This window comes from Anser anser (genome assembly GCF_964211835.1).
Source record: "Anser anser genome assembly, chromosome: 27".
Classification (NCBI taxonomy): Eukaryota; Metazoa; Chordata; class Aves; order Anseriformes; family Anatidae; genus Anser; species Anser anser.
In genome coordinates this window covers 7,755,761-7,782,355 of record NC_139748.1, presented here as the reverse complement: position 1 = coordinate 7,782,355, position 26,595 = coordinate 7,755,761, and the positions used below count along the sequence as shown (strand labels likewise).

Below are 26,595 nucleotides of genomic sequence, written 5' to 3'. Positions count from 1 at the left end.
ACTCATGAGCGTTTCTCTGTGTATCTACCTCACCACCTCATCACTTCAGTGCCCTTTCTGTTATCCCGGACTTGCTCGTGGGGCTTTTCAATGTATTTTGATCAAAGTTTTCAATCTTTTTCAGTCAGGACCCATTGTTGATCACTGGCATTGTAAACTGCAAAAGAGGGGAAAACAGCTTTGCCTTGCCAAGTTGGAGAGACTTACACAGTGCACTTAGGATATACAGCATGTTTCATTGGTCCAGACCAAATCTGACCAGGTTGTAAAGACAGAGCCAAAGTCCCCACTGCACTGCAGCACAAATGGCCTCAAGCCTTCTGCTGACTCCCTGTACTCATTTCTTTTATCCTGAGACTGGGTTTTGCTGCCTGCTGCTTCCAGGATGGTTCCAGTATCTTGGATCCAGATGGGTTCCTTTCTGCCTCCTTCATTAGCCTGGTTTTGGTCTTCATGTGAAGGCAGTGCAGTTTCCCAATAAGTCTCCTGGAGGGTCTGTGCTCTCTGGCGACTGGCAATAGCAGAGATGAGCAGGGAGCAGGACAGACAACAGCCCTCACCTCTGTAGCATTTTTTGCCCTCAGCATCAAGGGAGCTTAGGCAAGACAAGCACACAGGGAGCAGGGCTGGTGGTCAAGAACTGTTTTTTTGCTTTTCTGCCACAGCAGTTCCAGACCACAGCAGGGACTCTGTTCATCACCAGCAGCAGCCCTTTTTCTTCTGAGGCAGCTTTGATACCTCTTCTGCCTTATTTCTCAATTGATCTTCTCGAACTTTGAGTGACCTGGGCAATAAGGAAGTAAATTAGTCGGGTGTTTTCCCCCATATTTTGCATTGCTATTATATTTTTTAGGACAAGCATTGGTGAGGGGACTCAGTGCAGTGAAAGAAGTTGGGAGCCTTCCAGCTCAGCACACTGTGAGAACTGCAGACTCTGCTGAAAATGCCAACCTAAATCCAATCACAGACAGAACTGATTTCAAGCAACTCAGGAAGAAATTAGCAGCATCCTGAGATGAGTTTCCTTCATCCCCTTGCAATGCTGTACATCCAGGTGACATCTCACAGCACCTCCCCAGCTCATCCTGGCCATGCATGTGCTGCTCTGGGAGCTCTCCATGGCACTTGGGGACATGGAGGCTGTGGTGACAGTGAGATGCCAGCATTTCCTAGTGAAAAAAAGCAGGAGGAAGTCCATGAAATTCAGGACAGCTGGCAAAATCCAGGCACAGGCCTCACCTGATTAGGCTGACCATGGACTCAGCAACGTTGTGGCCCGAGGCAGCGCTGCATTCATAAAATATGAGCTGATACTCCTGGAAGACACAGAGTCCACAGAGAAATGTGCTTTCCTTGCATTGGAATAGCTTCATATGGGAGCAAATAGCCAAGAAACGTCACGGTCAAGTGAAAACAGAAGGACTCAAAGGAACAGGTAACTCAATAACTGATTTACTGCAATGTGAGGGTGAAATCCAGCTTTTCCGGTAGCTGCAACACCAACATTTAGTGTCAAGACGAAGGCTACTACTGCAGAGAACAATGCAATGCAGCCTGGTTAGTAGAGCAAATGCAGAGGGAGCAATGAGGTGTTACTGGGTTTTTGTACCTACCAGTGACTGGTTTGTGAGAAAAAAGCATCTAATCCCTTGTCCTGCTGCTTCCATTGGCAGAATCAGTCAGGGGATACTGGCCCAAACCTCAAAAACTTTGAAATTAAATGGGTAAAGGTGGATTTCTTCTTACTTAATTTTTATTAGCCACCTACATTTTAAGAGATTGATCATATTTTTGGTGTTCAGTATCTTTAAAACATGATAGAGTTCTGTGTTTTTATTATTTGTATTATGCTGGGAAGATGCATGGCATTTCCCAGCAATGATAAGATGGGTTCAGAGATCGTTTTGCTGCCCACGGATGCACTAAAGGTGCATTTTGGATTTCCTCCAGGTCCTCAGGCAGGCAGGAGCCAGTGGCTTCCATCCTTGGGTGTCCCTACTGAATCTGTGTGGGCAGCATGCTGCAGCAGGGCCATGCACCTACCTCAGCCAAGCGTTCCGCCTCTTGAGTAGGGACCTGTCTCTCTGTAGCGCAGTCCGTTTTGTTCCCAAGAAGCAGAATAGTGACTCCATCTTCTGCTCCCTCCTGGACAATGAAACAGGGAAGAATCAGGAGTACACCTACATCCTCCTAGAATCACAGCCAGACACACTGCCCAAAGACATCCTGGAACATCATGAAGGATGTGCATGGATTTGGTCTGATAACAAAACTTTAAATTCTTAAACTCACTTAACAGCATTTAAGAAAATGTTTGTTTGTTGTTAAATCATCTGTCCTGGTCTATTAATAGGGCAGAGAATGGGGCAAGTTAATCCTGTAGCGAACTTGCTTTGTGTTTGACTTCAGCAACCCTTCAGAAGATGCTCTGACTGTGATTTATGGGCACTGAGCGTAGTGACAGACTATTTTGTTCCGGTTTTTTTAAACATTTTATACTTGATTGAAAAATCTCTGGCAGGAAGTTTTTAAGAAGGCATGAGTTACCTCCTATTTCTCAGTACTCAAAAGAGGACTACGCTTTATTTAAAAGTGTTACCAAAATCACTTTCAACATTATCAATTCTTCTGCAGTAGTTTTTAATTTTATAAAGTTGATAGCAATCACAACAAAGTTATTAACAACCTTCACTGCAAAAATGTGAAAAATGTGAGCACCTAAATTTTTTAAATCCTTCCAGAAAAATCAGTTTATAACCAAAGCAAGGCAGAATGCCCTTTGCAAAGTGCTTAGCAGTCTCCGGCTGCCCAGCTACGACCAGTGGCAGAAGTCAAATGGTGAAATGCTGATGCCAGTCATCATGATACCCCAGGCCATGAAGCAGAACAAGGTTTTCCTGCCTTGCTCACCTGGATGCAGCTGAGCCAGTAGCGCACATCTGCGAAGGAGTACTGCGACGTGATGTCGTACATCAGCACCACCCCGTCTGCTTTCCGGAAGAACTGCTTGGTGATGCTGTGGTACCTGTGGACATTTCAAACCATCACCAGGCTGGAGTATGGAGGTTTCACCTAGAACCAACCTAAAATCCCAGAGGGAAAACTGGAAATGTGGGTTGATCAAAAAGGAAAAAAAAAAAAATTTGCTCCGATCCTGATCAAAGAGGCCATACAGACAGCCTGAGTGCTTATTTTTATCTTAATTACTTTCTCTATTATTTTTATCAGATCACACGCTAATCAGAGACCATCCCTAAACAATCGCCTTTGCTTAGCGTAGGCAAAACATTTGATTCCACTAAGCTACGAAAAAAATGAAAAGCTTTTTTTGCTCTTCCCAGTCACACAGCACAGCACCTCACCTTTCCTGCCCAGCTGAGTCCCATAGGCGGAGAGCAAAGTGCTTGTTGTCCACGATGAGGCTTTTGACCTGATAATCCAGTCCTAGGATACACAGAAAGGGGATGTTTTGATATCATAGAGTTGACCACTGTGATATATAATGGATGTAGAAGCCATGCTGTGTAGGCATGGTGTGGGGCCACAGCTCAAGCAGGATGGTTCCAGAGGAGCCCATGATCTTTGGTGGCTGAATTTTTGGAAAGGTCTCAAATTTCACAATGAGTAAGACCAGCTTGGTTCAGAGAAGAGAATAGAGCCAAAAGGCAGACCAGAGAGAAGAACCACTGGGGCCATCAGTATTGCCCCAGAGAGGGCAAGGCGGACCACCATTGCCTGCTTGTGAGCACCCAGGTATGTGTAGTTGGTGGTCCTACTTGGTCCTTGGTGACAGGTTTGAGTGAGCAGTAATGCACACGTAATGACTTCCAGCAGCTTATGGGGCAAAGGAAAGGGAACTGTGATGGTCACACAAGTGGGTGCAGAGCCCTGAAGAGTGCAGTCAGAGGAAACCTACCTACTGTGGCAGTGAGGTGCGGGTTGAAGGCGTTGGCATGCAACCGGTACAGAAAGGATGTTTTGCCCACATGGGAATCACCAACAAAGAGCACATTGTACAAGTAGTCTGGGTCCAGGGAGACTTCAGAAGGGCCCCTTGGGGAAGCTCCTGCTCCATTCACAGTCATAGCTCCTGGCTCTCCTGGGCTGGGCTCACCTTCCTGGCTCATTTTCTGCCCAATCTCTTTTTTCTTCTCTGGTTGGCCAACATCAAGGTCTTCCCTCCACTCTTCTGAGAGATGCCTTTGAGGCTGCACCCTGCCGTTGGCTGCATCCACCAGTGTGCTGTCTCTGAGATTCATCCCCAGCAGATCATTCCCAGTATCTTCCTCCTCTTGGACCCTTGTGCAAAAGGCTGACACTGGTGGTACCTCTTGTTTTGGAGGCTCGGCAGGTCCAGCAGCTACTCGCTCGGTTTCTGTCACACATGGTGGCTTCTCCTGTGGCTGCTGGGGAGCAGCATGAAGCCTCACCTTGTCTGCCTGTGATGAGACCTGCTCCAGGAGCTCACTTTGGGCTGCCTGTCCCGAACCACCTAGCCATTGCACATCTGGAATGAGAACATCCTCTTGCATCACTGTATCCCAATTTAGAGTGCTAATTGGTAGAGGCACCTCAGAAACAGGGGACGCCAGCGTGGCTGCATTGGTATCATGACCCTGTTTTAGTTCTAAATGCTGAACTTCAGCTAAGATCCTTGTCTCTGCCTCTAGTCTAGCTCCCTGCACAACTTCCAGACCTTGAGCTCCATCCAGAGGCCTCCCCTCTGCATCACCACTCTCTTCCTGGAAAATTTCCAGAGCTTGGTTTTCTTCCAGGACCTGCTCATCTGGATCATTAAGTGCTACCAGTATTACATCTGGATAAGGATGTGCAGTGGCAGAAGCATACTCATGATGCAAAGCAGCCACAGCTGGAAGGGGCACAAGTGCATCAGCATCCCCATCCCACGCATCTCTGTTGTGAACCGTGCACAGCCCTGCTTCCAAAGCCACAGCCTGGCTCTGTGTCACTTCCCCAGTCCCTGCTGCAAACAGGGGCTGCAGGTCAGCCCATGTGCTCCCTCCAGGGGTTGGTAAGAGTTCCTCCACCTGCACAGGTGACTCTGCTTCCTTCAATTTCAATTCCTGAGCATTATCTTGGACCAGTCCATCAGGGACTGGGCTCCCCGCAGGGGTTTCTGCTGGGGAAAGGCCCTCATCAAGCGCTGCAGCAGCACTGGTTCTCTCCTCCAGCCCTGGCTCTGCTCTACCAGCCTCCTCCAGGGGTTGTACATCTGGCCACACACTCCCTGCCTGCTCTGTACCTGGGGCACCAGCAACACTTCGGTGCTCCAGCTCTGCTGCTGTGCTCCCTCCTGAGCTTGCCTCAAGCTCCCCCAGCTCTGCAAGCAGCTGCACGCTGGCAGCTCTGCTCAGGACCTCCAGCACCTCCATGCTTCCAGCCTTCTCCTGTGGTGGCACCTCTGAAGCAGCCCCCTCTGCCAGCCCAGCTTCTGCTCCCTGGGGATCAAGCAGAGGCTGATTTGGCAGCCCAGGCTTGCTTGGCCCTTGTCCCCCATCCTCAGCCTCCTCCCTGAGATGCATGTCCATGTGGTGCCCCACATCCCTTGAGGCTTCTGGGATAGGACCCCCATGGAGCAGAGTCTCTGCTGGAGAGCCTTCTGCCTCCTCCATTCCCAGTGTCTGAGCATTAATCAGGACCAGCCTAGCCAGACCTAGGCTCCCTATTGGGGTTTCTGCTGGGGCAAGGCCCTCACCAAGCGCTGCAGCAGCACTGGTTCTCTCCTCCAGCCCTGGCTCTGCTCTACCAGCCTCCTCCAGGGGTTGTACCTCTGGCCCCACGCTCCCTGCCTGCTCTGTACCTGGGGCACCAGCCACACTTCGGTGCTGCAGCTCTGCCGCCGGGCTCCCTCCTGAGCTTGCCTGAAGCTCCCCCATCTCTGCAGGCAGCTGCACACAGGCAGCACTGCTCAGGGCCTCCAGCTGTTGCACATCTGCCTCCACTGCCCCTTCCTGTGTTTCAGCTTGTGGCACTGCCTCTAGCTGTAGCACGTGTGCATGTGCGGTCCCTTCCTTCATGTCCCCAAAATCTTCCCCACTGGGCTGTAGCCCAGCATCACCTTGCCCTCCCTGCATTGCCTCTCCTGCACCCCTCTCCTCCTCTGCAGCCTCAGATGGGAGCTCGCAGGCTGCTCCATGACTCCTGCCATGCTTTGCTCCATGCACCTGAGCTGGGTCTGCATCTACCTGGGCTGTTCCTTTGTCCTGTCCCCATGACTGCACCTCTGCACCATCACCTTCCCCATCTACATTTTCAGGGTTGGGAACTGTTGTCACCCCTGGGAGGACACCGTCTTCCCGCTTAGCTGCCATTTGCACCTCACCCCTGCATGTCAGCTCCGGCTCCAGGCACCCTCCCGGCACCCCAAGCACATCTCTGGCAAAGCCCCAACCTGGTGCAAGCTCCAGTTCCCAACCCTCAGGGGTTGCCTCCAAATTTTCTCCCTGGCTTAACGCTGCTTCTTCAGCATCTTCTGGTGGCTGTGCCTTTTCCTGCTCTGTCTTTTTGTGCACCCATTCTGCTCCCTCCACCTCCACCCATGCCTGCTCAGCTATCTCTGTGCTCTCTCTAGGTGCACCTTGTGGACGCTCAGCCTCCTTTAGCATCTGCTCCTTCTCATCAGCACCCTTTCCCTTCCCAAGTAAAGTCCCTTGCACCTCCTCCAGGCCCTGCCCTGCTCCCTCCAAGCTGTTTCCCTGCTCTGCCCCCAGCTCCTCAGTGGACGCACCGGCCTGTGTCATGTCCCGAGCAGGAAGCTCAGCTGCAGTTCGTCCCTCTCTCAGGTCTACTTTGAACAGCTTGTTACCGACGTGGGTATCCTGTGGGGCCCCAATGGCTGAGCCGTGCAGTGCTGCTGCCTCTGGTCCTGTTTGGGGCTCAGCATCATCTTGCAGGCAACAGGCAGCTTCTGCCAGTGCAGCGGGTGCAGCTGGTGCCTGTGGCATCAGCTGCACGCTCAGAGCTGCTATTGCATCATTCATCTCTCTTAGCAAAGAACCTTGGTCAGAAAACTGTTCCTCTTTCAGAAATTCAGGGAAAGGGTCCTCTTCTACAGAGAGTGCTCTTGGCAGTCCTGAAATGCTTGTTTCTGCTGGCAGCTTTTCCCAAACCCTGGAAGAGCAGAAAATGGTGTGAGCACAGTGCTGGGTCTGGCAGCAGCTCCGTCCCATCCACCTCCACCTTGGAGGATGCCTCCTCTGCCACTTTGCCAATCCCTCTCCAAACCCCTCTGTATTACAGATGGTGCCATGCTCAAATTGTCCAATCTGGGCTGGAGCTGCCAAATTCAGAGGGCAGCAGAGAAACAGAGCCAGGATCACATCACAGCCCAGAAAGTGAGCGTACTTCTTCCCAAGCTCCGCATTCACGTTATCAGAGACGAAAAGAAAAATCTCGGTCAGATAGAGTGAGTGCCTGCTCCAACAGGAGCAATGCAGAGCAAAGAACCATGGTATGTGATCTCCGAGATGAGAGATGGATGGGTAAGAAAGGAGCACTAAAAGGAAGAAATGTGCTGTTTAGCCTGGGGAGGGTGGATCCTGGGCCCAGGATCCCTTACACTTGGTGGGTGTTTTTGCGTTGTGGCTTGCCAGCTCGGGACCCCAGCCTGATCTGCATCTCTGAGCAGTACTTCTCACTCTGCTCTGGACTCATCTGTGGTGAACGGAGAGAAGGAGAAGGGAAAAATATAAGGCTTGACAAGGGAGTGTATCAATGTCATATGATGTTTAGCTTTCCAGCTTAGGTTTACAGACATTCCCACACAAAATTTGGAGGTACCAACCCTAATATGCTGCTGCCCCATCCCTCTCCAACCATGTGGGACGTGGTGCCAACCCCCTGTGTGAAAGCCAGGCTCTGGAGCAGGGACACCCTGTCATGTCCCTACCATGCATGGCTGCAGTACCTGCAGGGATGGCGGCGTCTCACCAGGCAGCTCTGCCACCGCTCTGTCCCTGTAAGCACAGAGCACAGGGGTCACAATGGGAAATGCACCCTCTTCACTGCCTCCGTCCCTGCCCCCAGGTCATCACTAGCTCCAGAAGTAGCGATGGGCTTTGGTCTAGCCAGGAGGAGGTCAACAAAACCCACCACTGGCCCTTGCACCAGTGCTGGTTGGGGTCCTCCTGGGTGAAGGTTGCCTCCATCTCCTGGGACTACCTTCAAAGGGCGTTAAGTGCGTGATGCTGATAGTCCTGGTTTTTTTTTTTCCCAATACTTTTCACACCAAGCCACTATTCATCCACACCAAGGAGACCACTGCCTCCCCACTGAAGCAAAATGATGACTGAGACCCATCACAACTCATTTCCCATCTGCTTCAACCCCTAGGAGGAAACTAGGTACGAGCAGAAGGAGATGCTGGTCCCTCAGCTACTCACTGCAGCTCCTCCGTGTGCTCCTGAGCCACCGCGGCCCATGTGGTCCGCAGGCACCCATGGGTCTGCTGCAGCTGCAGGTTGATGTGCTGCAGCTGCTCCTCCAGCACCCGGTTGCTCTCTTCCAGCTGCTGCTTTTCGGTGCTGGCAACTTGCTGCATGCTGCGGAGGCTGTGGCACCGTGTCTCCAGCTGCAGGATGACAACCATGACACTCACATCCAACCGGGACCCCTTGGCCCAACATGAAAAATGATGGATCACCATCTCTAAATGATGGCTCACCATATCCTCTAGACCTGGGGCTGGATTTCCCCCAGGGTGTCAGGTGGAAAACTCAATTTGGATGCTCCCAGGGAAGGAGGGGAGCACAGGATTGAGGGTGGCAGAGGGGAGGTGATGGAGGTCCTATGTGATAACTTGCATCAAGGGCTGGCAGGGACTGTCCAGGATCAGATGTACAACACCATGCCAAAGGTAAAGGCACAGCTCAAAGTTCTGCATAGCAATGGGGGCCAGGATTTGGGGTCATCTCACCTCTACCTGTTCTGCGACCAAACGCTGCACCTCCCTTTCGCTGGCATCCAGCACTCGCTGCAGCTCCATGCCATGCAAGTGGCTTCGGGCCATGCTCTGGAGTGGCAACAGCAAAACCGGCACCTGCCCACCCATCTAGGTTTGGGGGTGCTAGGTCCCCCCAGCGTGGATGGCTGGAGGGGATGAGCAGCTAATAACCCCACCTCCTGCTCCAGCCGCTGTTTCTCCTGCTGGATCTGTTGCTCCATGGCTGCACAGAGCCGCTGCACCTCCAGGTTGTGCTCAGCCATGCACCTGGTAGGGACAGCAGGGTTGGGGGGGGGTTCAGACCTTGTCAAAAAGGGTGCAGGTCTGGGGACCCCGTGTTGCCCATGCAACCCGCAGACTGCAGCCATGGCTGCCCGGAGGCATTCACCCAGCAAGGATGTGTCCAGGAGTCTGACACTTTTGCCGTCCTGTGAGTGTCTGTAGAGGGAGCCCAATCCCATACACTGGAACCAAGGGAAACCTCAGCTCCATTCACTGCTGGATGCCTCCTTGGGTACATCTCTGTGGCTGGGGTGAGCAGGAGCCCCATCCTTCCTGTCCCTGTCCCCCTCCTTGTACCACTCTGATGTCATGGGGTGACTCACTTGTTCAGGGTCACCTCCAAGGCCTCCTTCTTGCTCCTGGCTTCTTGGATGCGGTGCCTCATCTTGGCCAGGAAGTCCTCTAGGTTGCCCAGGAGCTGGGGCTCATCCTTCCGGAGCTTGGCCCAGAGCTGCCAGATCTCCTGCCTGCTGAGAGAGAGGCATTTGGCAGCAAGCATCCCCCAATACCCTGCCAGCTCTGGCATCTCATATCATTTAGCCTATGCTGCTGGGAACATGTGGTCCTGACAGTGGCCATGATCCTATCCCCTGCTCCTGCACCTGGGAAAAAGGCAACTCCAACTCTGCTTGCAGCCTGTATGGGGACCAAACTGGGGGAAAATCCTGCCCTGTTCCAACCTCAGGCAGCTCTGCCCCATCCTACAGGACACCCATGGGTGCTAAGCCAGGCTGCTCACTCTTCAGAGATGTCATCTGTGCCCAGCTGGTCCATGAAGGCTGCAAAGTGTTTCTGCTCCTCACTGTCCACCCCCTCCAACAATGGGCTGGCAAGGACTGAGTTCCTCCGGGATGCTGTTTTCCGCTGGCGATGGTCCCTGCTGGCCTTTTGGGAGCTCAGGAACTGCCCTGTCGAAACACAGCCCGAACCCTCAGTGCCCAACCCGAATCCTGGCATTCCCCATCCCAGCACTTCTCCAAGCTGCTCCAGTGCACTTGGACCCAGTGAGCCATGGGCTCAGAGCCCTGCTGCAGGGCTGCTTTTGGGCCACTGTGTGCCACCCAGAACAGGGAGTGTTGCAGATCCCCCTTGGAAAGGGGGCGCTGGGATGGGACCGGGATGCTTGGAGGCACTGTGTAGGTACTTACAGAGGCCGGCAACAAACTCCTCAGTGTTCAAGCGCCCGGTGCCAGCAGCATCCAGCCCATCAAAGAGGAGCTCCAGCTCCTCTGTGCTGCATGGGAAATCCTTCTCCTGCAACTTCTAAGAACAAAGGAAATTAGGAAAAAAACATCCAGTCACCAGGATCCCAGTGGTCCCATCCTTTACCTGCATGTCTGAGCGGGTGATGAACCCTGTCTGGTCCTTATGGTGCCCCTGGATGAAGTCCTGCACCCTTTGCATGACTTTAGATGCCCATGGTGGCTCCTCGCTGGGGCCAGGATCCTTGCAGAGCTGCCTGCGACGGCTGGAGCCCATGCGCCGGCCCTTGGCACCTGCCCGGTGTTCAGCCATAGCTCACAGCTGGGTACTGCAGAGGGGGAACCGGTGATTGCTGAGCCTCACCAGTGAGTACTGAGCCTCAGAAATTCATTTTAACTGGTGGAAAGGGCCCTGAGTGGCTGGCAGGTTTGGCAACAGGAAGAGATGCACTTATCTCTGGTTGCACAGAGAAAATGTGGCCTTGGCCAACAGCAACAGCCACCAGCCAGGCTTTGAGCCCAGCACCCAGCAGGCACACAGCTTCCGCCCTGCCCAGGCTGCCCGGGCTACAGGGGACATGCAGGGCAGCATCACCACCAGGGCTGAAGGCCAGCTGGGAGGTGGCATAGCCCTCAGCAGGGGACCAGCTGGGGTGATGCTCAGTCTGGGCAAAGTTGAGTGGCTTCGCCTGTTTTGTGGGAGCTCATCAGCATCTTTTAAAATTCCTCCCCCAGCTTTCACAGCCGTGAGTCATCCCTGAGCAGAGTCGCATGCAACCTTGGGGAGGTTTCCACTTGTGCCCATACATTCTCCCCTGGTTCAACCCTCCCATCCTTGGTGCCTCGCAACATCACCAAATTCTGACCAAAAGGTGGCCAGGGGTAGGAGCCTGTCTTTGTGCTCTGCCTGGGGAAACCCCCTGCTGCTCCATCCCTTGGCTTCTTTCCTTTTGCAATGTGAAACAGCAATTTTGCTAAGTCCTAAGGTGCACCGGAAATGCAGGAATAGGCCCCCAAAATGTCCCCATCCTCTTCAACTCTTGTGCAGCACCCACAAACGCCGTCCCACAGCATCATGAAGACATAAGAGGGTCCTGCAAAGTCACCAGAGTCCCACAGGGCACCCAGCAAGGTGAGGGCAGAATCTGGATACCTTGTTTTGTGGTCCCAGCCTCTAAGACAGCAGAAGCAACATTTTTGGGGGGAGACAACTGAAGGTGGTGGAAAAATCCCTAGGTACCTGCCCCAGCACCACAGACAACTGAGTCTGTTGCACACCATGAAGCGAGGACACAGAACGAGGAAAAGATGAAAAGAATACCTAAGGGATTTAAACACTGAAGCCTGTCTGAGGTATTTCCTGCTGACGGGCATCCATAGGGTCATCACTGCCAAAATTTGGCAGCTGCATGGCCAGGAATAACAGAGGGCCGAAATCTAAACTGTAAGTCACCAACACTAGCAAAAATATTTTTTCCTTGCTTTTCTATTATTTAAGGTGATGCATGAGCCATTTCTTGAGCAAAACTTACCTTTTCTGCGTGCCGAAAGGTACCCTGAGCTTCAGGGCGCTGTCTGGCTGTGCTGTGCGGTTCCCCAAGGTCAGGGGGCTATCAGCCCTGAGCTGAGGGCGTTGCTGCTGCGCACCCACCAGCCCCGCACCCAAGCTGTCGTTTTCTCTTACTCAAGGCAGCTTTCCGTTTTTGGGTTGCACTCAACTACCGGTGCACACGCATTTCCTGTTTGCTGTGCTGCAAGCAAGTATGTGAAGGGCCTGCCTGAGGGGGTCGCCGGACCCCCTAAAACTGTCCTGAACCCACAATAGCCCTGCAGCAGCATCTCCAGCACCGCTGGTAAGCACAGCAGAAGTCCCTGTCCTCTCCTCATTTGCAGCATCTGGCCAGGGATGGAACGTGTCTGGGGCAAGGCAGGGGAAATGCATCAGAGAAACAGCAAAAGGCCAAATAACTCAATCTACAAGTCTACGTAAAAGACTACAGGATTATAACATTCCAGTGAAGAAGGAGCAAACCTGCAAAATCCCCTTGTAGGGTTTGGCTTTGGCCCCAGGATTTGGAGAAATCACCTCTATGCTGCTTGCACCAGTCTTTTCCATGGGATGCTGCTGGAATTACTGACACCATGTACAGCCAGTACTGAGAAAGTACTTGCCGGCTCAGCTGCCTGCAACCACTCTGGTTTGCAGCAGGATGGGGGAATAAACGGGTTGCACTCATTTTTGTTCAGCTTTAACTGCAAAATGGGAAGAGATCCCAAGAAAAATCTTAAAGAACAACAAAGGGAAATGCCAATTATTATCTTTAGATTATAACTAGAATTTACATCCAGCTACTGGCCCCACAGAGGCCTGCTTCATTACATGGGCAAAGGCTGTGACTGCTCTGGTTTTGCTTTCCAAAGGCAAAGCCTGTGCCTGTAACCCCAGATTGCATTAACACAGCCTCCCTCCAGACACAGCCAGGCTGGATCGTTTGGAGATCACCTCGATCTCACATTCATCTCTAATTCTTGCAGCCCCTGGGGCCATTTGCCACTGCACAGAGAAGGCTGCATTTCAGCTTCGCTTTCCTTGGGGATGCTTTTTTGGGGAGAACCCTAAATATCTCCAACCAGCAACACTTACAATGGAATGGCTTGCAGGGCAGGGAGGGGAAGGTGGAGCTGACCCTGGCATCACCTCCAGCTGCAGAATCCTTCCAGCAGCCTTCAGCAGCTCTAGGACAGCACAAACCTGCAGCAGCCACAGCACTCTTTGGCCTTGAGAAGACACCAGGAAGGGGCTGGTCAAAGAGGATTTAACACCATAGCAGGGACAGGAGGGGAAGTGCCTGAGCCACCCCCCAGTCAGGGCTGGGGTCTCCCAGGGCAGCACAAACATCATACACAGGACCACAGAAGCCAGGTCCTGGCTGTCGTCAGAGCCCCATGAACAGTGCTGGGGGATGTTCAGCTGCAGATTTACTTCTCCCTTCTTCAACCATCACTGCTGTTGGCAAAGGTGAGGTGACAGCAGAGGGGAGCAGCTGGCAACAGCCAAGGGGGCTGGAAGGACTGATATAAGGGGAAAAAATCAAAAGGGCTTGAGTCAGCAACACCTAAAAGACCACACAATGATAGCACTCCACAAGTATTTCAAGGGGGCTTCTGGGTATGTGGAAGCAGAGGCATGGCACAGATAGCAGAGGTCCCCGCACATGTGGCGGCAGCTTCTGCTGGGGACACTGGATTCCACACTAAATTCTAATTTCCCAATTCCACAATTGAACAGGGTTAAGTGGATGGGCTGGGGTGATGTTTTGTCCCACCACCACCCTTGAACAACTCCCATCTCATGGCTTTGCATGGCTTTGATGTTTCAAGCCAAGACATCATCTAGTGCTATGACAGCCCCTCCCCACCTGGCTCCACATAAAGCACAGCTCCATGGTTGCTGCAGCTTCCATCCCTGCTCCCAGACAGACCAAAGGCAGGCACGGCCCCCAACGCAGGGTTGCATCCCTAAAGTAGTCCCCAGCCCATCCTACCAGGCAGGTACCTAGTCACCTCCCCCCACAGACCCTGCTCCCAGCTCACCACACAGCAGTTATTTCCATTAATCCACAGCCACTGATTCCCTTACACAAGACAGGTGTTTATTCAGTTACAGGTGTTTATTCGGTTACATTTATAGACTGGTATTACCAGGTAGACCTGGTGTAGACAGGTTATTTCCCCTCTCCCAGGCAGCCTTAATAGTATTTTTATAAATAAACATTTAGTGCTGGGAGCTTGCCAGCTTCATTGACAGCAAAGTGCATCATGGTACAAGGTGGGAGGTGGACCCCATCCCTACTCCACCTGGGACCATCTTGCGCCAGTTTCCAGAGTCCAAATGCAGCAGGGCAGGAGACGAACCCAGTGAAAAGTGCTGAGACCTGGCAGCACTGAGTCCTTCAAGAGCAGGGACATGTCCTGCAGCACCATGTGGCACTGCCAGGACATCCCCACATCCCAGAGACAGATGCTGCTCACTCCGCAGAGCCAGGCAAGGGTCCTCTCCCCCAGCTCCTTAATAGAAAAAAGTCCAGGAAAAGGCTACAACTTCTCTCAGCTTCATCCTCGCAGACAAGCAAGACTCCACCCCTCAAGCAGTCCTGCAGCGCCAGAGCAGCAGCTCTCCAGCCTAGTGTCAGCACTGAATGAGGCACAACAGGAGGACAAACAGCACCACTCAAGCCAACACCACGAGGAGGAAATGGGAGTTTGGGTCAGAGTTCAGAGCAACCCAAAGTCTTCCAGGCACTCCTGGCCCCACAGGGGCTGTGCTGGGAACCTCCGGCACATCACCCTTCTGGTGTCCATCGATAGCATCACGGGGCCACTCAGAGGAAGGGCTGTCCAGGTACCAGCACTTCCTTCCTGGGGGAAGGAGCAGCCCCCAGCATTGCTGTGCTTCCCCATGTGGGGGAAGGCTCACCAAGACATGTCCATCCTGCTGTGCCAGCACCACACGCCAGTGATGCTGTGTACTCTGTGCCAGGCTGTCCCACTGCTCTACAATCCATATTGGTGACCTTGATGAATTCTGGTGCCACAGAGCTGACACATGCTCCATAGCTGGCCATCAGGCAGGGAAGAACCATGGTTGGACAGCAGGATAGTGCAAAAATGGTGCAAGGACAGTGCTTGGTCCTACCAACACAGGACAGAGGATAGACTTGGGCGGTCCCACGTGCCCCCTTTCAGTCCTCTTCAATCCCTTTGGCAGGGCTGCAATCTTCAACATGGGGCTCCTACTCTTCTTTATACATTGCACACAGTGAAGGTCCCTCAGGACCCCAGAGCTACTCATAAATAGGGAACTACAGACTCAACATTGCTTGATACACAGAACTTACACAGCACAGGGTGGGGGAAAGAGCCAGAGATACCCCCAGGGCACATCATCTGTCCCAGATGGCAGCAGTCACAGCCTGGGCTTGTCATGGACAACCCTCCGCTTGGAGCTGTAGAAGTCTGGAGGGCAGGAAGAGAGGGTTGAAAAGTGCCTCCAGCCCATCAGAAGCTTCCCATGGCAGCACCCCAAAACCCAGCCCAGGGTTGCTCCATCTTAGAGCCACCTACCAAAGCCATGAGTTCCAGGAGAGAAGAGCCCATAGGCCTCCACCACCTCTTGTATTTCCACCCCTGATCCTGAGGACAGGCTCAGGTCATGGGAACTGAAGCCAATGAACTGTCCTGTGTCATTTTTAGTTACAAGACCTCCAACCCTGGTGTGAACTCACTGCCCACCCCTCAGCAACCAAAAGGAACCCTAGTCTGCAGCCTTTCTCCTTGGAAGACAAGCTCCACTTCCCCAGGAAAGATGCATGAAGGGTGGTCCCATGGCCAGGAGTCAGACAAGGCTCTTGCACCTAATCCCCTCCACCTGTCCCTACCAGGATGGTCACAACACCAGCAATGACACTGAGTGCGCAGGGGGACACCAAAACTCACCTTTAATGGAGGTCTGCCCACGTTTCAAGTGCTGTGGAGAACCAGCCCTGCCAACCTCTGAGCTCCGCTGAGACGCCTCGGCATGAGACCCACCAAGACGGTCCTTAGATGGGACCTTGTGGGCCAAGGAGCTCCTGCTCTCACTGCTGGTGGCCTTGCCAAGACTGAGGACCTCCTGGGAAGGCTGCTCAGCCAGGAGTACTCTCTCCCACTTGAAGTGTCCTTCCAATGGTGTCTCTGTCTCAAAGTTGAAGTTCCAGCGGTGCTGAGCTTCTTCCAGGTGTTGCCTCAACAGGTCTTCAAAGTCATTCTGGAGCTGGTCGTGGTCCACAGGGCCAAAGAGGTTCCTGCACACCTTGCTACTGCACGGCACCTGCCCAGCCCTGCTCTGCGAGAGGGGCATCGTGGCAGCTGGGAGGAAAGCAGAGCAGGTTAGAGGGTGTTGGGTAAGCCATGAGCAAGCCCAAGGGCTGACACATCTACTGCCAGGGCAAAGCAGCCTGCAGCCAGGGTGGGACTTGCTGGGCAGTGAAACAGCCCAGAGTGGAGCCTCTATCTGCTAACACTCGTTTTGGTCTTTTAGTGGTGTCTTGGGCATAAGCTCAAACACAACTGAAGTCAAACACAGCCTGTAGTGATTCAGAGAGATGGGGAAATGTGCAAGTGTTGTCATTCCCCATACCTCTTCCAGCAGGTGACGCCCTGCCATGGCAGAGAATCCAGCACCTCAGTCTAAAACCCCACCACATTCCCATTTCCATGCAGGCACAAAGACTCAGGCTGGCACACGTGCAAATGAAGCAACCGGATGTTTTCTGGCTAGTTTCTTCATCTCAAAAACCCAGGCTCAGTGGCAAGGAAGCCTTTTAAGCAGCTGCAAGAACATGCCACAAGTTTGACCACTTTTAACCAATTTGTCAACTGCAAGAAGCTGTTGGGTAACCAGGGGCAAGACCCCGTTTGTTTTTTCCAAATTAATGCCAACAGCCTTGGCCTTCATGGTAAGTGGCAAAGGCTTCCTTTCCAAGCAACCTTCCCCTGACATAGGTGTGGGGCTAACGGATCCCCTGCACCACCCACCACTGTGGGAGAAGCTTTGCAATCATAGCAAAACCAACACCACTCCGGGATTAATGGCTTTTGGAACTCAATCCCACTTTGGTAGCTGTGCTCACTAAATTTGGTTAAAAAAGGATTCACACACACACACAAAAAATCCCTGCATGCAAGACAGCTTTGCCATTTCTCACCCAACCTGGGATCCCCAAAGCCAGGACCCCAACAGACCCCCCGACGCGCACCCTTCCAGCCTTCCCCCCGGACAGGGGGTGAGCCTCCTGCCCCCAGCCCCAGCGGCTGGCAAGGTCTGGGGAAGACCTGTCCCCGCCCAGCTCCCCGCCACACATCACCACCCGCACAGCCGGCTCAGCGCACCCAGGAGCCGCTGCAGGGCCCCCAGACGGGGCCGCCTCGACCCCCTGCCCCGCTCCCGCTCCGCAGAGGACATCCCCGAGGAAAAGCAGAAGCGCAGCTTCCCACCCGCCGGCAGCCGGAGCGCGAGCGGGGTGACCTCACCGCGAGGCAAGCCCCAGCATGTCCAGGCAAGCCCCGGCAGGTACCGGGCAGGGGACGCGTTCCGACACCCTGCCCGGCCGCCCCCGGCCCTGCCCGCCTCCGCCACGCCCCGAGGTCCCCATCCTCCGGCCGCCGCCACGCAGCTTCGGCCTGAGGCACGGCCGCGGGCGACCGAACGCGGGAAGGCCGGGGCCAGGTCGCCGCCCCCTCCCACGGGGGTGGCCCCGCTCCGCGGCCTCCGCGGCCCCGCGGGCCGGGCCGGGCCGGGCGGGCAGGTGATGCGGGCGCGCGGCCGGACCTCGCCCGGCGAGGCTGCGAGGCCGAGGCGCTCCCGGGCGCGGCGAGCGACAGCCCCCTCGGCCCCCTCCCGGCCCCGCAGGCACCTGCGGCACCGGGACCTGCCCGCTCCCGGTTCCACCCGCTCGCTGCGGGGCGATCCCGCACCCGGCAGCGGACGCGACGCTGAACCCGGGGACGGGGCAAAGGGCGCCGCGCTCACGGCACCGACGGCCCGCAGCGGGGAAGGGGCTCCCGCTCCGCCGCCCCCGGCCCGGCTGGGACGAGGGATGCGCTGCGGCCCGCCGCCACCGGGGGGCGAGCGCCACCCGGCGTCGGGCCCCCCTGAACCCGGCCGCCACCCCCCCGCTCCCCCGTTACCGGCGCGGAGCCACCGCCCTCTCGGCAGCAGCAGCAGCGGCAGCAGCGAGCTGCTACTACCGCTGCTACCGCTGCTGCTACTACCGCTGCTGCTGCTGCTGCCGCTGCTGCCGCCGCCGCCGCCGCCTCCTGCCGCCCAACCCCGGCGAGCACCGGTGCCCGCGGGGCGATGCGGCCCGCACCGAGCGCCGCCGCCGCCGCCCTCACCCTCGCGTCGCCGCTGCCGTCGCTGCCCGGTGCCCCCTCGCCGCCCTTTATAGCGGGGCGGGGCGGGCCGGGGCGGCGCCTCCCGCCGCTCACGGCGTCTCCCGGGATTTCCCCCCCGCCCCCGCGTCTCGGCCCCACCCCGGCCCCGGCCCGGGGCGTCCGGGGGGATGCGGGGACGGCCGGGCAGGGGCCGCGGGGCGATGCGGGACCCCCCCCATCAGCGGATGCAGGAACCGGGGGCCGCGGGGCCGCCCCCTTGCCAAGCGGGAGACGCGGGGATCTTCGCCAACGGCGTTTTTGCTGGATGGAGGGGGCTCCGCATCCCACCCCGGTCTTTCCTGGGCCGCTGGAGGGTGGAATTCAAATGGGAAGGGGAACGATGGAGTAACGCGGGACGGCTCTCGCTGCTCCTCGGGTGTCCGGCTCGGGGGTGATGCTCCCCTGGTCCCCAGGCACTGCCCAGCCCTGTCCTGGGCTGCAGGCCTGCCCCTGGCCTCTCCTGCGGGATTTTCGCCCGGAGGGCCGGGCTCTGCTCCGCCAGCGGAGCCCCTGCACCGGGCTGCACCAGCGAATAGTTTTGGGGAAGCATCCGGTGGTCTGAGTCCTGCGGCTTCCCAGACAAGGGCGAGGAGGAGGAACAAGTCTGTGCATGTCCTGCAGGAAACTGTGGGAACTATCTGGAGGGATGTGTGGCTTATCTGGAAAATGCATCCAAGTTCACGCACACGAAAGGTCCAAAACAAGGGCAGCTTCCATTGGGGTTAAAGCAGAGAGCACCCACCCCTGTGCTGCGCCAGGGCCACCTCTGCCCCACAGCACCAGAGCCGATGCCCTCAGGGTCAGCTTGCCTGTGATGCGTGGGGATGGGCTCTGCAGCACCCCGTCAGCATGACATAAGCTGCCCGGGCACCTTGGACATGATGACTTGGGCAGCAAGGGTGCAAACATAGTACTCTCCTTTGGGGTACAGTAAGATGACAGCACGATTTCAAGTGGCATACAAGGCCAGATTCAAGCTCTCATTTGCAGGCACTCCTCAAGGGCACCGGGCACCCCGTGACTGGTGGCTGCTGGGGGCTGAGCCTTCCCAGCAGCAGGACCCTCAGCATGCAAAAACCCCACGCATTTCCTGTCTGGACCAGCAGCTCCCCCCAGCCCAAGCAGCCAGAGATTATGTTTGGGCATGTTTGTCTGGAGGCAGCCACGCACTGCAGCAGTATTTTCCATTGCTGGTCCCCACTGCAGCACTGGGCCTGGCCAAGACATTTGTATTCAGGTTGGCTCCCTCTGGACAGGGATGGGATGGGGAGGAAAGGTCCCTGCAAGCCTCTTGGGAATGTGAAAGCATCCTAAATTAATATTGCACATTGCAGAAAATCCATCCTGACATAGCTGGGGGCTGGACCCAAATGCTGCCAAATCACCGGAGTTTGATCCACTGTTAATGTTGTTGGGGCTCAGTGGAAGCCGCTGGAAGCTTGCTGTCCAGCACACACACAACTTAACAGGCTCCAGTGCTGTTTTTCGAGCCTCCCCCTCAGGCTGAAAACAAGAACAACAAATTCAACCTGTCCTCCTGTTTGTAATACACAGAGACAACTGGCAAACTGGAAAAGCCTTTCCTTGCAGGGAAGCCGTTCCCATTGTTTTCCCATGAGATTTTTGCTCCTGGTTGCAGGAGCAGCTTCCAGCCCCACACTGCGTTTCACTGTGCATCAGCACCTCATTTCCTTGCCAGCTGCCGGTGCTGCTCAAGCTGAAGTTCACTGGTTTACTTCCTCTGGATGTGCTGAAGATGTGCTCAGCACCAAAGGGAAGCCCAGCGCCGGCCCAACCACAGCAGTGGCGCAGTGCGCATCCTCCCACAGTACTGCAGTCTCCAGTTGCCACTTGGGGCTCTTAGCTGGAGAAGCACTTACCAAGAGGACACTCACTTAAGTGAGCTCTTTTTCATAAAAGATTCCCAAATACAAGGAAAAAAATACAAAGAAAAAAAAAAAGGAAAAAAAAAAAAGAGAATGAGGCTGTCAAAGCTGGCAGCTTTTTAAAGCAGCACCTGATTGACAGATGAAGGAGTGGGCTTGCTTTTGTGATCTGCAGCAAACTCCAGCAACTGCTGATGCAAGAGTGAGTGATGCTGCAGAGAGGGATTAGAGAAATAAAGTGATGTGAGACAACCAACCAGCATGCTTGGCTGATGTGAATACCCCCAGTTACAGTTGGAGGGGCATGTTCCAGGACCAACCTAGCAAATGGCTCTGTAATGATGGCCAGGAAGTTTTGCTGGGATGGGCTTAGGGTCCCCAGGATGAGGGTGGCTCGCTCCCTCAGGTCCCAGTGCTGGGATCAGTGGCTGAGCTACACCCGCAAGCTCTGGCCGTGTGGAGCCAGCACCCCAAGGGAGGCAGCAAAACAGCAGCTGTAGAGACCTACGCATAGTGGGTTGTTGGAAATGGGAAGTGGGGAGAGAAACGGCGTCAGGGTCTGGGTCAGACAGTCCATGGTCAAGTCTGCAGTGGCATCATCAGAAAAAAAGGAAAAAAAAGTGTGATTAATGCAGAAGGCAGTACAGGAACTAAAGAAAACCCCAAAGGTGACTCATGATGTTCAATCCCAACAACACGTAGGAGGAGGAGGTCAGAGGCACAGCACTGGGGACCAGGAGTGGTGTGAGGACAGGCAGAGCGTTTCCTTCTCACCGTCCTTTTACAGCCACAGCATCAGAGCTGTCACCTCTCCTCTCCCAGCCTCACCCACTTGTCCCAAACCCCCATGGTGTGATCACGGGAGAATCCTTTCTTGCAATTTGCTTGCAAAACAGATCCTAAGGGCTGAAGGCAACATTGATATATTAAATTAATGCATATTTCATAACCTTCAAAGTATCCTTCTTCCAAGCCACTGAATGCACTTAAATACAGAAAGGCTGTTGCCATCTGGGATGGGAAATCCTTGGGAGCTTTTCCTCTCCACACAGCTCTCTGCAGGTAGGTCCCAGCAGATGTCAAGGGGAGAAGAAGCTGCTTCAGACATATGCAAATAAATTATTCACAGTAGGCAGAGGTGCATGAGTCAGCCTGTGCTCAGTGCTGGGATGGCCAAGGCAGTGACAGGGGAGCATGCCCAGGCACATTTCCTCTGAGACTGAGTTTTGTCCTCTCCAGGGACGTGGTGAGCAGCACCCTGGTGCTGGGGGGATGCAGAGGGAAGGGGGGAATGACCTGAGGTGGTGGAAGAAATTGGGCTTTCAAACACTGAGAATGGGGTAAGTTGGGAATTGCTGAGCCACAGGCATCTGCCTAAAGTAATCCTGACCCCAAACTGAAGAACGAAGCTGGCAAAACATTGTGCCAAGAAAGGACCTCTTCGTGGGTGAGATGCTCAAGTCCAACCCATGCTCTTAACTGCTTTAAATGCACTTAGAGACCTACAAGGGGGAATGTTATAAAGGCTGAATACAAAATGTCATTAATATATCAGCATGTGATTGACCTGGAAACATTTACCCAGAGGTGATCATAGGAACCAAGTGATCCAGAGTTTTTCACCCAGCCGTCCCCAGCAGCAGTAGCTGGGAGGCTGGTTTGGAAATCTGATGGTTGAAGGTGCAAGTGCAACAAGGTTTGTCAGAAAATTTAATATTCCTGTTAGAACAACCAAATTAGCTGGAAGAAACAGAAAAGTCCCAGGCAGATGAGCCTCCTTCAGGTCTTTTGGGATGAATTTTGCAATGACAGGTTAGGGCACACTGTGCTACTCTTCAAGGCAGGATAAACTCAAGCTCTACAAAAGCCTAAATTCCTGCCCACAGAAACAACCTGATAATGGGGAAGCTGAGACCACCTCAACTGTTCTTTCGCAATTTCTCCATGACCTAAAAGAAAGCCCCTTGATCAAATCTCCCCATGAAGAGCCCTGCATGCCCCAAAGAGCCCTCTTCCCTCTGCCAGGGGTTGTGACATGGAGAGCGAGGACAAGCTCCTGGGCTTGGGTGTGCGGTCCTGCAAAATGCACTGCATAACACCCCAAAGATCAGCTGGGGCTGTCACCCACCTCCCATGGGGTATGAAACATCCTTTACTCATAAGAATACCCAAAGCAGGTGTGAAATCACCCAGCTCAGGAAAGCAGTGTTTGATATGCACTTAGTATAGGTGTAAGATGCTCAGCTGTAAACGAAGCCATGAATATGCAGGCACTAAAAACCTGCTTCAACAAGATTCAAATCTCCAAGATTTTATCATTATTATTATTATTAATTATTATTATTATCTCTACTAACAAGCTTTTTTCTTTTAAGTATGAAATATGAAGGCTTTTAATGAAACATTCATGCTCCAGCAAAAGTCTAAATGAACCCAGTGTTCAGCTGAATGGCATTTATATCCTGGTGAAGGCTGTTTTCCCATCAGCTCTTTGAAGTGCCCAATTAAGTGATTTCATACTAATAGGATTTTCCCAGGAAAGAAAGACAAGAATGACAAAATGCTGAATGCTTGATTAACTCTGCCCCTAAAAGAACTTGGATCGTGTTAATTGAGTGTTTTCCTGCCATATACAGCTCTTGTTTGCTCCATTTATGAAGGCATTTTGATGAGACACCAGACCCAGCAGAGTGGAAATAGAGTCCCAGCAAGCACAAATGAGGGATGAGACAGTTCCTAAAACAAGGCTTTTGCATACTGGAAATATGCTGGGAGCTAGGCTATGAATTGTTCATTTCATTTAGCCCCTCACCCATTTTCATCCAAGAATGATTTTAGCCTCATTCATAGTCATTAACGTAATTGCTTCATTGACTTTCCATGAGCAGCTTGGAAACTTTTTGTTGGTTTTTTGTTGTTGTTGTTGTTTCGTTTGTTGTTATGTTTTGTTTTGTTTTTTTTCAACTGGCTGCAAAGGGCCTCATTGTTCATCATTCTGCAAGGGCAGCAGGGAGTACCTGGCTTCAAACCTCGGGCTTGTTTGAGTTGTTATCTGCTTGCTGCTTCCAGAGTCTGAAGTTCCCATTAGATGAAGAGGACTCCAAAGACTGGGGCCACAGCTAACAGCAGAGCCTTGCTCTGCCAAGAGTGCTTATACCCAGATATACCAGGACAGAGCCCAGCTTTTGGCTCTTCAACACTTACCTTTTTGAAAAAATCATTGCAGGGAAAAAGGTCAATCCAGAATGTTCACAGATTCCCAGTCTCAAGCCAGCTTCTCCTTGCACACAAGCACGGCTTTCCGTCAAGGTGGCAGTGGGTGGGAGGATGACCGGGACCACTCCAGCCCTTCGGCATCTCCCGCTGCAGGCCCATGGATGTGGGAAGCTGGTGATCCGTGCAACCTCCTCCCACCAGACAACATGTGTACCACAGAGCTGCTAATGGAGGGTGCGTTTCTGTGCAAAGCGTGGATTTGCTTGAAATCCACCAGGAGCACAATCTGGCCCTTTATAGCCATGCATGAGAAGGATGTTACTATGGAGAGCTGTTGACTAACGCTTGCTCACAATGTGTGCTTTAAAAGCAATCCCTGATTTGGTGGAGCACTCTCCACCCAAACCAGTCAAACAGAACGGCGCCTGTGAGAGAAGTGGCTCCACTCTCGATAGCTCTCGACACCCCAACCTGAGCTTGCCCATGCGGGAACCCCAAGCCACAGCTCTGGAGGATGTGTGTCAGCTTTCTCGTCCTCTTCAGTAGTATCTCACCACGTGTCAGCATCTCTCCCCTTGTGTCACACCTTTCAGGAAGCCACCATGGACAGGCAGACAGATGGCTGTCTTGCTGTCTTGCACAGGGACTCAGCTGCACAGTCCTGTATGGAGCAGAGGTTACGGGAGGGGACGGCTGTGCATTTACAGCTTCCAATAAAGCTATCGGCAATGACATGACAACCGCCACCTTGGCGCCAGGGAAAGGCTTGGTTACACTTTCCTTTTTACGTGTCCATCATATACAGCAGCAATACACCCCAGATTGAGCCTCTGATGGCCTTGATACTGAGCATGGGCACACAAAGCTGTGCCTGAGCTTGGCGGTGGGGATGGCAGAGTTCTGCCCATCTCCAGCAAAGGAGGGTTTTCCTGGCGCTGATATAAACCTTTTTCCTTTTTGTTTCAGCCTCCCTCACTAGTTTCTCTGCCTTGTCTGTGAGAATTTATATTGAACCAGGGAAAGGAAATTTGCTGAATCTTGGAGCTGCTGTCAGTAATGCAACAGAGATGTTAAAAACATTCCATACTTACCTGCTAGCAGTGACCCTGTGCCAGAGCCCTTCCTGTCCTGCTGTAATAAACCTGGGCTTTGTAGAAGACCAAAAGATCTATAGACAACCGTAATATTCCTAAAAGACAGCAGGAGGGAGACAAAGAGAGGCTATGAAACAGGAAACATGAAAACCTGACAATGTCCATGCAATTGGTCAAAAAACACCTCACTGGTCCCTATCAAACCGACACGCTGCAGGGGAACTCCTGATACCAAAGCTGGTGAACATTCAACTGTGAGTTGCTGTGCAGGACATGTTAACCAGGCAACTAGAAGAATTAATATTGGCAGGAGCACCAGCATACCACACCTGAACCCTATCTCTTGCTGTGGAAACCTCCTCCCAAAAAGCTTATAATAGTAATGCATGAAAAGACTATCAATTCACCGCTTGCTAGCACCAGGAAGCACTGTGTCCAGCTGGATGGCGTTCTGCAGCAACCTACTGTGCCTTAATGTGACAGCAAATAATGTCAGTATTAGTCAGAAATGAGCAACTGCAAATATTTTAGAGCAAACAAGAACTCCAAATCTGTCTCCAGAAGTGGGGAAAACGCTGGGTGGAGCAGCGGAGCTTCCTCGCAGACACTGCTGTCAACATGCTCACGTAGTTTCCTGAATATTCATGAGCAAAGCAGCCTATGCAAAAGGCCGAGATAATGCTCCTCTCTCACAGCTGGCAGCAGCGATCTTACAGCCGGCTAAAAAGTGACACCCAGGGTGACAGGGTGCCCCACCCTGATACTGCCGCTCCACCCTGATACTGCTGCTCCAGACGCAGGAGCTGCAGCTCTCCAAGGGCCTTTCCCACAAAGGCACACATCGCAGGGCGCTGCACGATGACAGAGCTGCGACAATGGCTGGCAGCTTGGCTGCTTGCGCCGGGCACTGCTATGGCACTGCATCTGCTTCACAACTCAGCAGCACATTCGCGTGTTGACCATGGGCATGCCCAAGGCAGGTGGAGAACAGTCTTAATCTGATTGTACAAGGATTAATCCTAGGATAACACAGGGAAGCTGTGGAGTAACACCACTGAAAGTGGCGGCAGAATGTGGCTGAGGATGGACACTTCCCTTTTTGGATTTACTCCCAAAAAAAAAAAAAAAAAGAAAAACAGCTACAGTCCTACAATCCTACTTTAAGGACCAAGTAGAAACACACCTCTTGAGTCAGTGTGAAGATTTGTTGAACTAATAGCTATGTCAGCTACTAAAACTGTTAAATAATAGATGTATGAATCACTTGGGAACGCAGCGTTCTTGTTGCACAGTCAATTTTATATTTGTCTGGATCTGCTGTTTTAGCCCACATTCGTTTGACCAGCAATAACGGGATATATATAATGGTAGTACCTCAGCAACCCGGAACAGCTTGAGATTTCAGAAATGAAACAGAAAACTGATACAGTAACAGCATTTCTAGGAACTCAGAATGCTTTCTGCAAAGGCCAGCAGGTTGGGATTCTGCTTCAACCTCAGCTATTGTTTTATGAAATAACTTTAATAGTTTTCAAGTGAAAACTGTAGTTTGTCTGTTTTTGGCAGGTTGAGTTGTGAAACTGGAGCTAGCTGCATTGCTGTGACAGGGAAACAGACCCTCTACGGTAGGTCTCTCTCATATGCCAGGTACTCTCCCCATGGGATCTAAGGTCAAACCTGAGCTACTGGAATTGCCCTTTGGCATTGTTTGCATAAGGGGTTGGCACTCCCTTTTTTTTTTCCTTTTTCTATTTAAGTGACACTGTGCTACATCAGCACCAAAGTAGGACATTTCATGATGGTGACTGTGACCCCAGGTTTTGGGACATATTTTGAACATGGGTATGGGAACACTGATTAAGACCAGCAGAAATGGGAGAAAGTTGGTCAAATGTTCAGATGCTTTGTGGAAATTCATGTCACATGATGACAGGACATCGTGGCATCCTGTGGTGATGGGACTGTAAGTCAAAGAGAGT

The 26,595-nt window shown here is 53.1% G+C and overlaps 2 protein-coding genes across 14 annotated transcripts; both read right to left on the bottom strand.

The window, feature by feature from the left end:
* Positions 1-216: 216 nt before the first annotated feature.
* Positions 217-13,924, bottom strand: RAB44 (RAB44, member RAS oncogene family). Of its 10 annotated transcripts, XM_083812830.1 has the most exons (17): positions 11,979-13,924; positions 10,574-10,775; positions 10,393-10,507; positions 9,984-10,152; positions 9,568-9,711; positions 9,139-9,229; positions 8,936-9,058; positions 8,403-8,590; positions 7,928-7,976; positions 7,580-7,674; positions 6,749-7,131; positions 3,917-4,507; positions 3,363-3,444; positions 2,911-3,025; positions 2,044-2,145; positions 1,240-1,316; positions 217-784 (listed from the first exon to the last, which is right to left on the bottom strand). In XM_083812830.1, exons 2-17 carry the CDS (start codon positions 10,757-10,759, stop codon positions 697-699), a joined length of 2,598 nt encoding a protein of 865 aa, XP_083668956.1. In that variant the 5' UTR covers positions 10,760-10,775; positions 11,979-13,924; the 3' UTR covers positions 217-696. The 10 variants fall into 10 exon arrangements, with proteins under 10 accessions (XP_083668956.1, XP_083668955.1, XP_083668957.1 ...); XM_083812829.1 differs by having other exon boundaries at positions 3,917-7,131; XM_083812831.1 differs by having other exon boundaries at positions 3,917-7,131; positions 8,942-9,058.
* A 153-nt stretch (positions 13,925-14,077) lies between these two features.
* On the bottom strand, positions 14,078-18,511 carry CDKN1A (cyclin dependent kinase inhibitor 1A). Of its 4 annotated transcripts, none has more exons than XM_083812856.1 (3): positions 18,382-18,511; positions 15,943-16,353; positions 14,078-15,462 (listed from the first exon to the last, which is right to left on the bottom strand). In XM_083812856.1, the coding sequence occupies exons 2-3, from the start codon at positions 16,343-16,345 to the stop codon at positions 15,413-15,415; spliced, it is 453 nt and encodes a 150-aa protein (XP_083668982.1). In that variant the 5' UTR covers positions 16,346-16,353; positions 18,382-18,511; the 3' UTR covers positions 14,078-15,412. The 4 variants fall into 4 exon arrangements, with proteins under 4 accessions (XP_083668982.1, XP_083668984.1, XP_083668983.1 ...); XM_083812858.1 differs by having other exon boundaries at positions 18,175-18,397; XM_083812857.1 differs by lacking the exon at positions 18,382-18,511 and adding an exon at positions 17,901-18,075.
* Positions 18,512-26,595: the final 8,084 nt, after the last annotated feature.